The 14,115-nt window shown below is 38.1% G+C and overlaps 1 protein-coding gene across 2 annotated transcripts in view; it reads left to right on the plus strand.

Moving 5' to 3' along the window:
- Positions 1-14,115, plus strand: part of cbl (Cbl proto-oncogene, E3 ubiquitin protein ligase) — a 97,334-nt gene that overhangs the window by 17,622 nt on the left and 65,597 nt on the right. For both annotated transcript variants that reach the window (XM_078426823.1, XM_078426824.1), the window contains exon 2: positions 1,487-1,734. In XM_078426823.1, coding sequence (XP_078282949.1) covers positions 1,487-1,734 — 248 coding nt within the window. The remainder of the gene's footprint in view (positions 1-1,486; positions 1,735-14,115) is intronic.

Raw genomic sequence — 14,115 nt, forward strand, 5'->3', positions numbered from 1 at the left:
AAATCATGCCTTTTAAAAAAATAAAGCTTCAATTAGTTGCAGAACCTTCGACTAACAATCTCCCTGAGGGATGTGGGATATTTAACTTGCGCACCACATCTGGTTTTTAGGATGTTTTTTGATCCAACTTGGATTTCTGACATTGTCAGTGTCTAGGTGGTGAGGGAATACTTCTGGCTCACTGATGGGAAGACTAGTTCTGCTTTACCCTGGTAAGATGTGGTTTTCTTAGCAACCATGTGCATATTTTGTGGTCTGTTTCACCTCTGCCAACCTTTATATAAACTTGTGGAACTGCTCTGAAAAGCTATCTACTATAAAAATTGAAAATGCCAGAAACACCTGGTAAGTTGGCAGCATTTGTGGAGAAACAGCAGAACTTCAGGTTGATAAACTTGTATCGAGGTCATTGACCTGAAATGTTAGTTCCATTCCTCTCTTCACAGTTGTCTGATTTTAAGGGCATTTCTAGTATTTTTTTCATTTCTGTGATCTCACATTTACTATTTATTTTGTTTTTATGCACTTAATTATAGGTTGACTTAACTAAGACTTGTGAGGAGTTTATAGTGCAGATCTTTCACAACTGAGTTTTTCCGGTCAAGCAAGATATGGAAATGAGACAAGCGGTTTGCCCCTCGCATGCATCCTTATAAAATAATGGTTGACATTTTTAATAACTTTTTTTCTTATCTCTCAATTCCCTTAATATCTAAAAATGTTTCAATCTTTTACTTGTGGGCAAAGCAACCAGTAGGTCCAATGCACATCAGCAGAACATTTACTCCTATACGAAACAAGTTTTGTAAGGATTTTCCCCCACCCCCATGTCTTGATTTCAAATCTTTCTAAAATTATTTCATGCAATTCAATAGTTCTCTGGCTGAAAAGAAAAATGAAACCAAAATGAACATGACTATTTGGAGTAAGGGCGATAGGGGTCAAAAGCCTTTGTTCAAACAGTATTTTATTTCAGACAGCATATTTGCCTTCTGAATCTGATACACATTTTACATAAATATTCAAAATGTAAATATGCTCCACTGTATATTACATATGATAATGTAATTATCTGGTTTTGATAATAAGTAGTGAGAACTAATTTCTAAAGATAGAAATTAGTTCTCACTACTTATTATCAAAACCAGATAATTACATTATTCTTTGAGTTGCGCAATATCAAAGTATTTCCCCCATTTATAATAGCACGTATATTTATTTTTAAAGCTTATTTTTAAAAAACAACAATACACTTTAAGTAAGCCATTATTGCCTTGTGGGAGTGGTTCAGAAATTGGATTGACATTCTGTTTCTTCCCATTTTTTAAAATAATTGTAAAAATAACTATGCAGTGCTGATTGACTAAATGGATTGCTTTAGTTTTAGAAAGGACTTATTTTGTTAATCATTTCTGACTTGTTGATTTGCGCTTGTTTTTATGTCCTGTGTCTATTTACACACTGTTCACTTTTTTTCTCTGTGTAGGTGGTCAGACTGTGTCAAAATCCCAAAGTAGGACTGAAGAACAGTCCTCCATATATTCTTGATCTGCTGCCTGACACTTACCAGCATCTACGTCTGATCCTGAATCGATACGAGGGGAAAATGGAAGCTCTTGGAGAAAATGAATATTTCAGGGTCTTCATGGAGAACCTGCTAAAAAAAACAAAGCAAACTATTAGCCTTTTCAAGGAAGGGAAGGAGAAAATGTACGAGGAAACATCACAGCCAAGGTAGGGTTGGATTGTTTTTATTCTAGCTGCAGCTTCTGATGCTCAGAACTCTGGTGGTTGTGTCTATATCTTAGTCTTTGTGTAGTTTGTAACTTATTTGGAATACTTTTAATGTATAAAATTTCTAAACTGAATCTAATATATTTATTCGGAAGAAGTGTCCCATCCCAAAATATCATCTATCCTTTTTTCCTTTTTCTCCAGAGATGCTGCCTGAGCCACTGAGTTACTCCAGCAAGTTGTGTCTATCTTTTGGTATAAACCAGCATTTGCAGTTCTTTGTTGCTAATATATATTTATTTGTTGCAAACTTTTTTTGCATTTATATAACATTTTCAATGCTTGAAACTAGATAAAGGGCAAAGCAATTTGCTTCAAGTGTGGCAACCAAAGGGTTTTCATACTGATCTCTTCTCTCCTTTTTGTGGTAAGAGGGTTTAACAGCTGGGAGTATGTGGTGAATGCAGGATGTGCAAGTTGGCATGTTCAGCTGCTGTAGGTTCACAAGGCAAAAGCTGCTGATAGGATTCGTGCTTGTTCAGGCCTGCAACCTCTGCTCTGTCATCCTGTGCATTTCTTGCAACCGTGCATGCTAAATTCTCGAAGGGTAATTTGTCCTGAAAGCTTGGGTTCTGCACACAATGTCAGTGACAACTCTGCTTTCTGTTGCAGATCACAGGATCCCATGCTTGACCAGATAATCTTTTAACAGAAAGCTTTGGCATAGGCCTTGAACCATTTTCTAAATCCAATATGGGCATTCTTTCAAAATAGGAAGAAATATTTGCCATGGCCCCTTGAGACTTGATGGAATTGTAGTCAATCTGATTCTAAACCAATCTGCATTCCAGTCTATCCTGGCAACCTTTTATTTGTTTATCAGGAATTTCTCCATCTCTGTATTAAAAAAATATTGAAACACTCTGTTTCCACTACTGTTTGAAAAAGTGAATGGGGGGGGGGGGGGGAGAGGGGATGGTGGTGTGAAAAATTGCATCTAATTTTAAGCTTAAACAAGTGACTCCTTAGTTTTTTATACAACTTCCAGTTTCAGATTTCCTCCTCAACAGGAAATGTCTTTACCACATTCACCCTATCAGCACCCCACATTTCTTTCAATAAAGTTCCATCTCACTTTTTAAAAACTTTAGACACAAATCTAGCCTTTCTGACTTTTACTCGTAACACAATCTGCCCATTCCAGTCTAAAATCTCTGAAATATAAGCATTAACATCCTTGCATGGACAAGAGACCAATATTATACATTGGTGTTGTAGATGTAATCTCATCATTGTATGACTTGAAGTATAACCTTCGTAGGTTTGTGGGCAAATCCCCTAGCAATAAACACTGACGTCTGTTAAAATTATTTGCATAGGTACTTATTAGCCTTTTGCAATACGTATACCAGCGTTCCTGGATATCTTATGCATCTGAGTTCTGCAATTTCTTACCATTTAGACAATTTAAAATTTTTCCTGTCACATGGAAATTTAACATTTTTATACATTATTCTCTCTTTTCCTACAATTAACTTTCTTTTTCAGCAAAGGGGCTTTGAAGGAATATCTTGCCAATATAATGCAACCATCGCTTTTTCTGTTAATTCGCAGCACATCTCACCCATTGCTTCTTCATAGAACAATCTTTGATATGTTTTTATTTAGCAAATGCCTATTGCAGGGCCATGCTAAAGCATTCCCATTTACTGAGTTCAATGTTATTAGATCATCTTTGAACTCCTCATCAACCTCTCGTTTCACACTTCACTGTTTGAGTCCCAACTAAAACCAGGATGTAATAGGGTGGAGCCATCAGGGTGGGTGAGGCTTGATTAAGGAAGGTTGGCAAATGCATTGCTACCTATTAATTTTAATGGAGTAATTGAGTTCGATTTGTAAGATAAATGTAAACAAGTGGCTTTAAAAAAAAAAACAACCTTATTTTAAGGTGTTCATTAGTTTGAATTTTTTTCTTAATTATTTTAATCCATTTAGTTTATTATAATAGTCTCTGATTATCTGTCGGGTTTGTCAAAAACAGTTTCCTTTATAAATAGGAACACAGAACATGAAGTGTAAAACTCTGGAAGTTTCTCTCCTAATCATAAGCTAACTTTTTTTCCATCAGTCACTTAAATACTAGAGTCCTTAAATGCTAGAGTCATGTTTGTTACAAGATCATATTGAACTATCAAAGTCAGTGCATCCATTTAAAATCCTGTGATGTGGAAACATAAATATAATTGTGTTTGGGAAATTATTGGTTTTTAGTTTCATTAATTTTCCAATTTTATTTCTGGACTAATTTTTATGTTCCTCATTCTTACTAGACCCTTGGTACTCTTCTATCTGTGGAAACTATTTCATTCTTTGTATTTACTCTGGGGGGCAGGTGTAATGTCTTTGTTTAATTCCTTTGATTTCCTTATCCTTTGTCATAGAGTGATAAAGTGTAAATATCTACTATATTTACTTCCTTAGCTGAAATTGATAGTCAATTGATATGAATCCAAGTGTTGATGGTTGTCTGCACAGAAAATCTTAGTAATTGTATTGTAAGGAGATCTCTTGCATTGTTGTTTCAGAAAACACTTTTTGTTACATTTACAGTTGAGGTGCGAGTACTGAAATTGTGTTATTAGCGCACATATTATCAAAATGTGGATTTTTTGGATAGGTCCATGAAATGTGTGATTAAAAACATTTTAAAATGTGTTATACATAACCCACCAGAAGTTGTTCACCCAGCAAAGTATTTGCATTTCATATAGTACACAGTGATCGTAGTGAGATAAATTTCCTCGGTAGTTTATGCTTTGTTCCTGTTCTAAAGCAGTTTGTTGGTAGTAACGTTAGGATCAGAAACAATTCATGTCTGCTCTGCATTGCCGTTTGTTTCAACTTTATTTACAGACAACCCTGCAATGATTTAATTTTCATACTTTATTCATGTCAACAAATTAATTTTCACAATCTATTAGGAATATTTTTGCAGTCCAGAGAAAAATAAACTAACTGAAATGTATTTAGGATCTGTAATTTTTTTTAGATTTTTAGATTTAGAGATACAGAAATATTTGATCAATGTCAGTATTTCTGCTGCTCAAGAATTTCAATCCACCCCTCAAAGCCACCTTGAAGCTCTATTGGAAATTCAGATGTAATACATGTTTATAATTTTAGCTCAAATAATATTTCTGGCTCTATTAATCACTTTATATTTTGGTATGGGTTGTTACTAACTTAAGTTTTTTTTGTTCATATCCTTTTCTGCCCTCAGAAGGTAGAAATACTTTGCCTCAACAGTCCTCAGACTGGTGATACTTTTATGTTATTATCAGATATTAGATATTCTTTCATGGGAGCAAGGGCGGCATGGTGGCGCAGCTGTAGAGTAGCTGCCTGACAGCACTTGCAGCGATCCCGGTTATGGGTGTTTGTCAGTATGGAGTTTGTACGTTCTCCCCATGACCTGCGTGGGTTTTCTCTGAGAACTTCGGTTTCCTCCCACACTCCAAAGATGTATAGATTTGTAAGTTAATTAGCTTGGTATAAATGTAAAAATTGTCCCTTGTGTAGGATAATTTAATGTGCGTGGATTGCTGGTTGGTGCGGACTATGCTGCAGGACATTGATGTCAATAAGGTCTGTAGGAAAATAACTGCAGATGCTGGTACAAATCGAAGGTATCACAAATTGCTGGAGTAACTCAGCAGGTCAGGCAGCATCTAGGAGAGAAGGAATGGGTGACGTTTCGGGTCGAGACCCTTTTTCAGACTGAAGAAGGGTCTCGACCCGAAACGTCACCCATTCCTTCTCTCCTAGATGCTGCATGACCTGCTGAGTTACTCCAGCAATGCTGGAATAACTCAGCGGGTCAGGCAGCATCTCGGGAGAGAAGGAATCACCCATTCCTTCTCTCCCGAGATGCTGCTTGACCCACTGAGTTACTCCAGCGTTTTGTGTCTTCCTTTGATTTTAACCAGCATCTGCAGTCTTTTTCCTACATACTTAAAATATGTAATGATCCAAATACTTTATAGAAATCCCTTTCTTGCCAAAAATGGTTTCCTGATATTTTTATAACATGTTCTTTGAAATACTAAGTGATTATAACCTGGTAATTTCACTTATGAAATGTTTACAATAATGTGTGTAGATATTGGTTATAACCTTGTTCAATGGTTATTCATTTAAATCATGACAGCTTTTATAGTTTGACTTTGGACATATTCAAGGCTGAATTTGGTTCACTCTCAAAAATGTTCTATTTCACTTGCTAGGTGCTTCCTGTTTAAAACAAAGAACTGATGCAATTTTTGGTAAATCTAAATCCTGTTTTTAGCTGAAACTAATGCACAGGCAGCAGTTTGTGCAGGAAGGGTATTTTAAGTTGCTGTTATTAGCACTTAAATAGTCAGGACAGTGGGGATTGTTGAAGTTCAAGAGTCAAGAGTGTATAATTGTCATGTGTCCCAGATAGAACAATGAAATTCCTACTTGCTGCAGCACAACAGAATATGTCAACATAGTACACTGTAAATAAATAATTTAGGGAAACTTTAATGCTCAGTTGCTGCACTTGCCCATATTCCCTTAACGTGTCATTAAGTCTTGCTCAAAGCTCACAATCTATATAATTTGTCTTCTGCATCTCTCTATCTTTATTTCAGCATGATTAGTGATTACCATCCACTGATTTACACCCCAACCCCAAAAGCTATCTTGTCCACACATGGCCTCTCTCTTGTAAGGACCCTGTTCCATTTGTTAGTGTTTCTCCATCTGTTCTATCTGCTCAGACAAGACTTTACACACTAGTGTCTCTGAAATGTCTTAATTCGTCCTGAACCGTGCTTTCCCTTTCATAGTTGACAGAACCCTTGACCTTGGCATAGTTATTTGCCACAGCTCATCCTTCTCCCAACTAGAGCAAGGCTAGAATTATCCTAACCCTCATTTCAACACTACCAGACTTTGGATTCAGTGGATCTTCTGTAACAATTTCTGTCACCTACAAAGAGATTACACCACTAAGCACACATTTCTCTCCCCCCCCCCCCCCCTTCAACATTCCACTGGCACAGAAGATGATCTGAAGATAGATACAAAAAGCTGGAGTAATTCAGCGGGACAGGCAGCATCTCTGGAGAGAAGGAATGGGTGACGTTTCAGGTCGAGACTCTTCTGCTCCTTTTGTGACTGGTCTGCTCTTCCAATTCCACAAACCATTTCCAATTCCACTAACCATTTCCAATTCCACTAACCATTTCCAATTCCACTAACCATTCCCAATTCCACTAACCATTCCCAATTCCACTAACCATTCCCAATTTCTGACTGCTCTCTTTTGCAACCACAGGAGCTGCAACATGTGTGTTTAGTGTTCGTATCAGGAGTGACTGCAGTAGATCAAGCATCTATAATAATGACTTTGACTTTCAGCGTGCATTCTTTATAGCTCTACATTTCACAGCATTTGCATTGTATCCCTCCTGTTGTAATTGAAGATTTTGGAAAGGTGGATAATGAAATTCTAGAACTAATCATTAAAGTGTTATTAGATATTTTAGTGGGCGTAAAACCGGCTAAATCTGTAAGGCACAATGAAATGTATTCAAAGCTGTAAGAAAGGTGATTGGGTCCTTTCAAGATTTTTTGCATCATTGATGGCTGTAGGTAAGGTGACGGGTGACTAGAGAACAGTAAATGTTATACCTTTATCCAAGGGCAGCTTGGATGAGCTAAGTAATTATCAAGAGTATTTATTTGTCTTGTGCAGCGGCTACAAATTGACTGGGAAAACTAGGAAAATTGACAGGGGAGAGTCAGTGGATGTGGTGTACCTCGACTTTCAGAAAGCCTTCGACATGGTCCCACATAGGAGATTAGTGGGCAAAATTAGAGCACATGGTATTGGGGGTAGGGTACTGACATGGATAGAAAATTGGTTGACAGACAGAAAGCAAAGAGTGGGGATAAATGGGTCCCTTTTGGAATGGCAGGCAGTGACCAGTGGGGTACCGCAAGGTTCGGTGCTGGGACCCCAGCTATTTACGATATACATTAATGACTTAGATGAAGGGATTAAAAGTACCATTAGCAAATTTGCAGATGATACTAAGCTGGGGGGTAGTGTGAATTGTGAGGAAGATGCAATAAGGCTGCAGGGTGACTTGGACAGGTTGTGTGAGTGGGCGGATACATGGCAGATGCAGTTTAATGTAGATAAGTGTGAGGTTATTCACTTTGGAAGTAAGAATAGAAAGGCAGATTATTATCTGAATGGTGTCAAGTTAGGAAGAGGGGATGTTCAACGAGATCTGGGTGTCCTAGTGCATCAGTCACTGAAAGGAAGCATGCAGGTACAGCAGGCAGTGAAGAAAGCCAATGGAATGTTGGCCTTCATAACAAGAGGAGTTGAGTATAGGAGCAAAGAGGTCCTTCTACAGTTGTACCGGGCCCTGGTGAGACCACACCTGGAGTACTGTGTGCAGTTTTGGTCTCCAAATTTGAGGAAGGATATTCTTGCTATTGAGGGCGTGCAGCGTAGGTTCACTAGGTTAATTCCCGGAATGGCGGGACTGTCGTATGTTGAAAGGCTGGAGCAATTAGGCTTGTATACACTGGAATTTAGAAGGATGAGGGGGGATCTTATTGAAACATATAAGATAATTAGGGGATTGGACACATTAGAGGCAGGAAACATGTTCCCAATGTTGGGGGAGTCCAGAACAAGGGGCCACAGTTTAAGAATAAGGGGTAGGCCATTTAGAACGGAGATGAGGAAGAACTTTTTCAGTCAGAGAGTGGTGAAGGTGTGGAATTCTCTGCCTCAGAAGGCAGTGGAGGCCAGTTCGTTGGATGCTTTCAAGAGAGAGCTGGATAGAGCTCTTAAGGATAGCGGAGTGAGGGGGTATGGGGAGAAGGCAGGAACGGGGTACTGATTGAGAGTGATCAGCCATGATCGCATTGAATGGCGGTGCTGGCTCGAAGGGCTGAATGGCCTACTCCTGCACCTATTGTCTATTGTCTATGATCATGAACAATGGAATTCTTCTTTGTGGTTTTACAGGCATATTACATGCAACACCAGCCCCAAAATATGTCTAACATATTATCAGTCAATGTAAGTAAACTAGTCCATGATAATGCAAAAATACAGGCATTGTGGGCTGAAGTCCCTGTTCCTGTGCTGTACTATTCTATGTTCTATCCATGCGAACTTAAGTAATGCCTTTAACGAGGCATGCAATTCAAGGCACTTTGGCAAATCAAAGTCAAAATTGGTCTGATATTAAGAGTAGTGGGTTAAGGAGATTGTTTTAGCAATTGGAAGACTGGGATCGCTTTTGTACCTCTGGGATTGATACTTGGACCCTAATAGTTGGATATGAATATTAGAGGTATGATAAACTAGATAGTGGTGACGATGGCATAGAAGATACTTGGCTTCATTAATACATGGCATAGAATATTTGATTGGGGATGTTCGATATAACTTGATTAAATACAGATTCCCAGACCGAAGTGGTGCCCGTTTCTTTATTTACAGATGCCGCCTGGCTAGTTGAGTTTTTCCAGCATAATTTTTATTTCGGATTTCCAGATCCTGCAGTTGTTTTTTATTTTCATAAATGGAACTCAATGGCATGCGTCAACTGTGCCCATAAATGCTATTTCTGTGCTTTTAGACTCCAGGATTCCACTCATTTATCAAATGCTTAGTGATGCATTTTATAGGAGGAAGAACGGTTCAGGAGGGTAATTTCCTTTGTTTAGAATTTTGGTAACTAAAAGTTTGGTCGCTGTGAGGTGATTAAATTTTTGGACACAATTTGTCAAACATATATAGGACTGGAGAAGGTTAGCCATGGATGATAGTGGGGAAGGATATGGAGGAATTTAAGATCCAGCAGAGGTTCACGCTGAAACTGGAATTCATCTATTTAAGGAACCAATTGAAATAATTGAAGAAAAGGATGAATTGTCTCATTGTACCTGAACCCATCTTCACATAACTCCTGCTACATCAGCGCCGGAGACTCAGGTTCGGTCCTGACTACGGGTGCTGCACTGTAAGGAGTTTGTACGTTCTCCCCGTGACCTGCGTGGGTTTTCTCCGAGATCTTCGGTTTCCTCCCACACTCCAAAGACGTACAGGTATGTAGGTTAATTGGCTGGGTAAATGTAAAATGTAAAAATTGTCCCTAGTGGGTGTAGGATAGTGTTAATGTACGGGGATCGCTGGGCGGCACGGACTTGGAGGGCCGAAAAGGCCTGTTTCCGGCTGTATATATATGATGATATGATATGATCACAGTTGCAAAATTTGAGAGAAAATTTACTCTGAACTTAAATTATCGTATAACTTCCCTTACTTGCATGATTGTAACTGGTTTCCAAACCAGGCTTTTGGGCTGATATATTTCTCACCACCTTTTTTAAAAGAAAAGTCGAAAGCAATTGGTTAATATCCATATTTGTTGGCTTTGACTTAACTATAAATTAAACTAAACCCTCTTTTCTACTGATCAGTCTGAAGAAGAGTCTCGACCCGAAACATCACCCATTCCTTCTCTCCAGAGATGCTGCCTGTCCCACTGGGTTGCTCCAGCATTTTGTGTCCACCCTCTTTTCTACTGCTGTTTCTCATATTCCACAAAAAAAATCCATTGTTTTATATAGTTGGCAATAGTGCTCTTTTGCATTTCTTTTTATTGGAGCTACCTTCATAAATTTGTCTTTAATTAAAAAATATCAATACACGTTCCTCATTACCATGCTCCAAACTCCTTAATCTCATTCCCTTTTAGCTCAAAACTCATTCTTATGTTTTATTTCGTATGTATTATTTAGAGATAATTTGAGTTCAAGATGTACTTAGCAAGAATTTCTTCATAGCAATTTAAACAAGCACCATTAGTAGATATTTGTTAAAGGTAATCCCCCTAATTTAATAACGGGATTCTTATACACCTAATTAAAGTTTGCCCCAGTTAATCTGTAAACTAAAGTATTCTGTAGGCAGTACAGTAGAAATGATTTCTTAGGTAAATCTTTTCATGAAAACTACATGTTCTTGTATTTATAAAACAGCAGCTACCACACTATATCCACCTGTTTAGGCTTGTTTTCTGCAGCAGCTATGAATTATAGTTTTAATTGAAGAAACCATAATGTGGTTTGTCTGCATTACCAGTGAACCTAATGCTAGTGCGGGCAAGCAGGTGCTTGAGCTCATTTGCAGTTGGAGGAAATGCTGAGAACTTCCTTGTACAGTTAAATTACTTCCTGGTTTGCATTTTGATACAGGCAATGCAAACAGATATAATGTTTCTTGTCCTCTTCTGCATACTTCAGATTATGTTGACTGTGTCCCAAAATTGAAGTGCTTGGGAAATTTACCTCGTTGTGTGGAAGATTGTGGCAGATCTTGTGGTGTTCACATTTACAATTTTTAAGTTCAGTCATCTTCCATTATCCATGTCAGCTGTTTTGAGCGAATAGAGCGGCAAAAGATCTAAATTTCCTAAATGTATTAAGTCCAGAAAACTTTCAGAAAAGCTAATATAAAGATGAGATGTTTTTGGAGGTTGCATTGAGTTCCATTGGCAGATTTTGGTGATGGATTACTGAGGGAGTAGGATGTAAAATTCGTGAGAAATGACTTGCATCCCTAGGTCACATTATGATCCGAAGGGAGTTAGTTACATTAGTTATTGTTTTGGTTTAATCTTCTGTCTTCATTTCAAAATTTTTTTTTTTTTAAATGTGTTTTTTTTAAAGTGGGCAGCACTGTGGCACAGCTGGTAGAGCTGTTGCCTCACAGTGCCAGAGAACTTGGTTTGATCCAGACCTCAGATGCTGTCTGTGCAGTGTTTGCACGTTCTTCCTGTGACTGTGTGGGTTTCCTCTATGTGCTCCGGTTTTCACCCACATCCCAAAGACAGAGAGTGGATGAGAAAGTGGGATAACGTAGAACTGATGTGAATGGGTGAACAATGGTCACCGTGGACTCGTGGTTAGTTGTCAGCAACTAATTTATTTAAAACTGATAATGTTTGGAAAAGAGGAACTGATGGATGTTTATGGACAATCCTGACTTTAGTCTTTTAGGACTTGTATATGATAATATATTTTAATATATGTAACCATTTTTTAATTTTCTGTCATCTTCATCTTTTCAGTTGGTACCTTCTAGATTCCATCATTCATAAATCCAGTTTTGTTCTCTGCTGCCTGTAATTGAGTCTTTCAGTTCACCCTGTCTCTTAAATTAAAACATCTGAATTAAATCTTCTATCAGCTTCTTTGTGGAAAAAAAACGCCGATCTGTTCACATTCTTTGATCTTGGTAATCTCTTTCTGTATCTCATCTGTTAACTCTAATGTGTAAAGATGTATTTATTTTTTTAATCTTCATCATTTCAGGCACCACATTCCACACCCCACATTCTTTTTATGACCATATTTCAACTTTCCTTCTATTCTTAAATCTAGTCTTGATCTCTGATCCTTTCACGTCCATGGTGGCCAGAATCATGCACAGGACTCTAATTGTAGTTGAACTGGTATTTTACTCCGTTCCAGCTTGACTCTTCTGTCCTTATCTTTTGTTCCTTGTCAAAAACAGCTAATTTCACCATCACGACCACCATTTTGCCTTTTTTTTTTCCTTCCACAAATGTGTTAATTAACATTTGCCTCTTTTCTACCGCCCAACCAGTCCAGTCCAGCAGGTCAGATAGCATAAGTGGAAGGAGAAACGAGAGTTAATATTTTGTGCTGAAATATGAGAACCAGAAAAGTTCTGATGATGTGTTTTCAGCCTGAAACATTAGATCTATTTCTCTTGTCATTGATACAACCTCACCTGAGTATTTCTCGTATTTTCTTTGATATTGTAGCCTGCTACCTAACCTTTGCCGAATGAGAGTTATCTGTCTGTTAGGGTCAACTTTATATCGTGATAAAACATTTTGGCTTTGAGTTTGGCTATACTGTGCCAGCCAAGTTCAATGCCTATGCCGAAGGGGATAATTTCATTAGCATGAAAGCAAAACCAGAAATTAGTGTGTTTTTTGTGCATTTATTTGATATCTTGTAATTGGACAGCTCAATTGAGATTATAAATGCAGTGATGGGTACGGAGAAAAAAAAAATAAGTACTCATGTTTATTGGGTTCAGTCTGGCTGTGTTTTGATTCACCCCAAGTAAATTTCTAGTTCTCATGCTGAATGAGTTTCTTGCAACAGCGTTTCTGAACAGTGCAGTGGACAAAGCACAGCTTTGTCAGTTCTTTCAGATGTCATTACAATTTACTTCAAATGTAGCCACTCTGGACCAAGACCTTTTAATTGTTTTTAAATGAAAGCAACCAAAGTAGTAAATAGTTTAGTATAAAGTCTGAACCATAGAGCTGAGAAGATTATATAGCAAACTCTGGGTGAATGTGGAGTTCCCTTTTTTTTAAAGTTATGTAGCACTCACATCTTGGATTTAGTTCCTCAAAGACAAAATTAAACCGATTATTGACCAAATTCAAAGGTTCTGCTTGATACACATAGTTTGAACATGTGTGGTGGTGCTTTCCCTGCAGAATGATGATTTTGGAACTGCAATTTCCTTAAATGCCATGCAGTTGCCTGTGTGACTAAAGTACTGTCTGAGTCTAAGGTTCCAGCAGCAAGCAACTCTCCTGAGCCTTTCCATTATCTACATCAAGAACATGATGACATATTGTCCATTTGCATGAGTACTGGACCAATAACATTAAGAAAACCTAACACCATGCCGCCTGCCAGCCTGCTTGATTGGTACCCCAAACAACTCCCTAAATATTCATTCCAATCACCGCCATTACATCACAGCTGCAATGTTCACCATTTATTAAAGTTAACTATTGTATAGTCAGTATATATTGCATGCCTTCCTCGTTGATGGATTTAAACCTTCACATAATAGCATATGTTGGGGAAATATGTTCAGAAGCGCTTCAGTGTTTCAAATCTACCTTGCAGATAATTAGTAATGGGCAATAAATGTTGCCAGTGATGCTCCTGCAGCCTAAAAAATAATGTATCATGTTTTGTTCTAGAGTGTAGACCAGGCGTGTCAAACTCATTTTAGGTCACGGGCCAGAATGGGCAAAATGAGACTTCGTGCGGGCCGGATCAGTTGCGCACGCGCTCCTGCTCCCACAGCTTTCGTTGCCTTCGTTTTTTCAACCTGCTCTCGTGTCAGTCTCTACTATAACTACAAAATGTTTCACTTTATGAATTTTGTTTTTTATGAAGAAGATTGCCAAGCAAGCATTACTTTTATGATTGGTATCTAGGCCCTAGATAGAGTGGATGTGGAAATAATGTTCCCAG

This window comes from Rhinoraja longicauda, chromosome 32 (genome assembly GCF_053455715.1).
Source record: "Rhinoraja longicauda isolate Sanriku21f chromosome 32, sRhiLon1.1, whole genome shotgun sequence".
Taxonomy (NCBI): domain Eukaryota; kingdom Metazoa; phylum Chordata; class Chondrichthyes; order Rajiformes; family Arhynchobatidae; genus Rhinoraja; species Rhinoraja longicauda.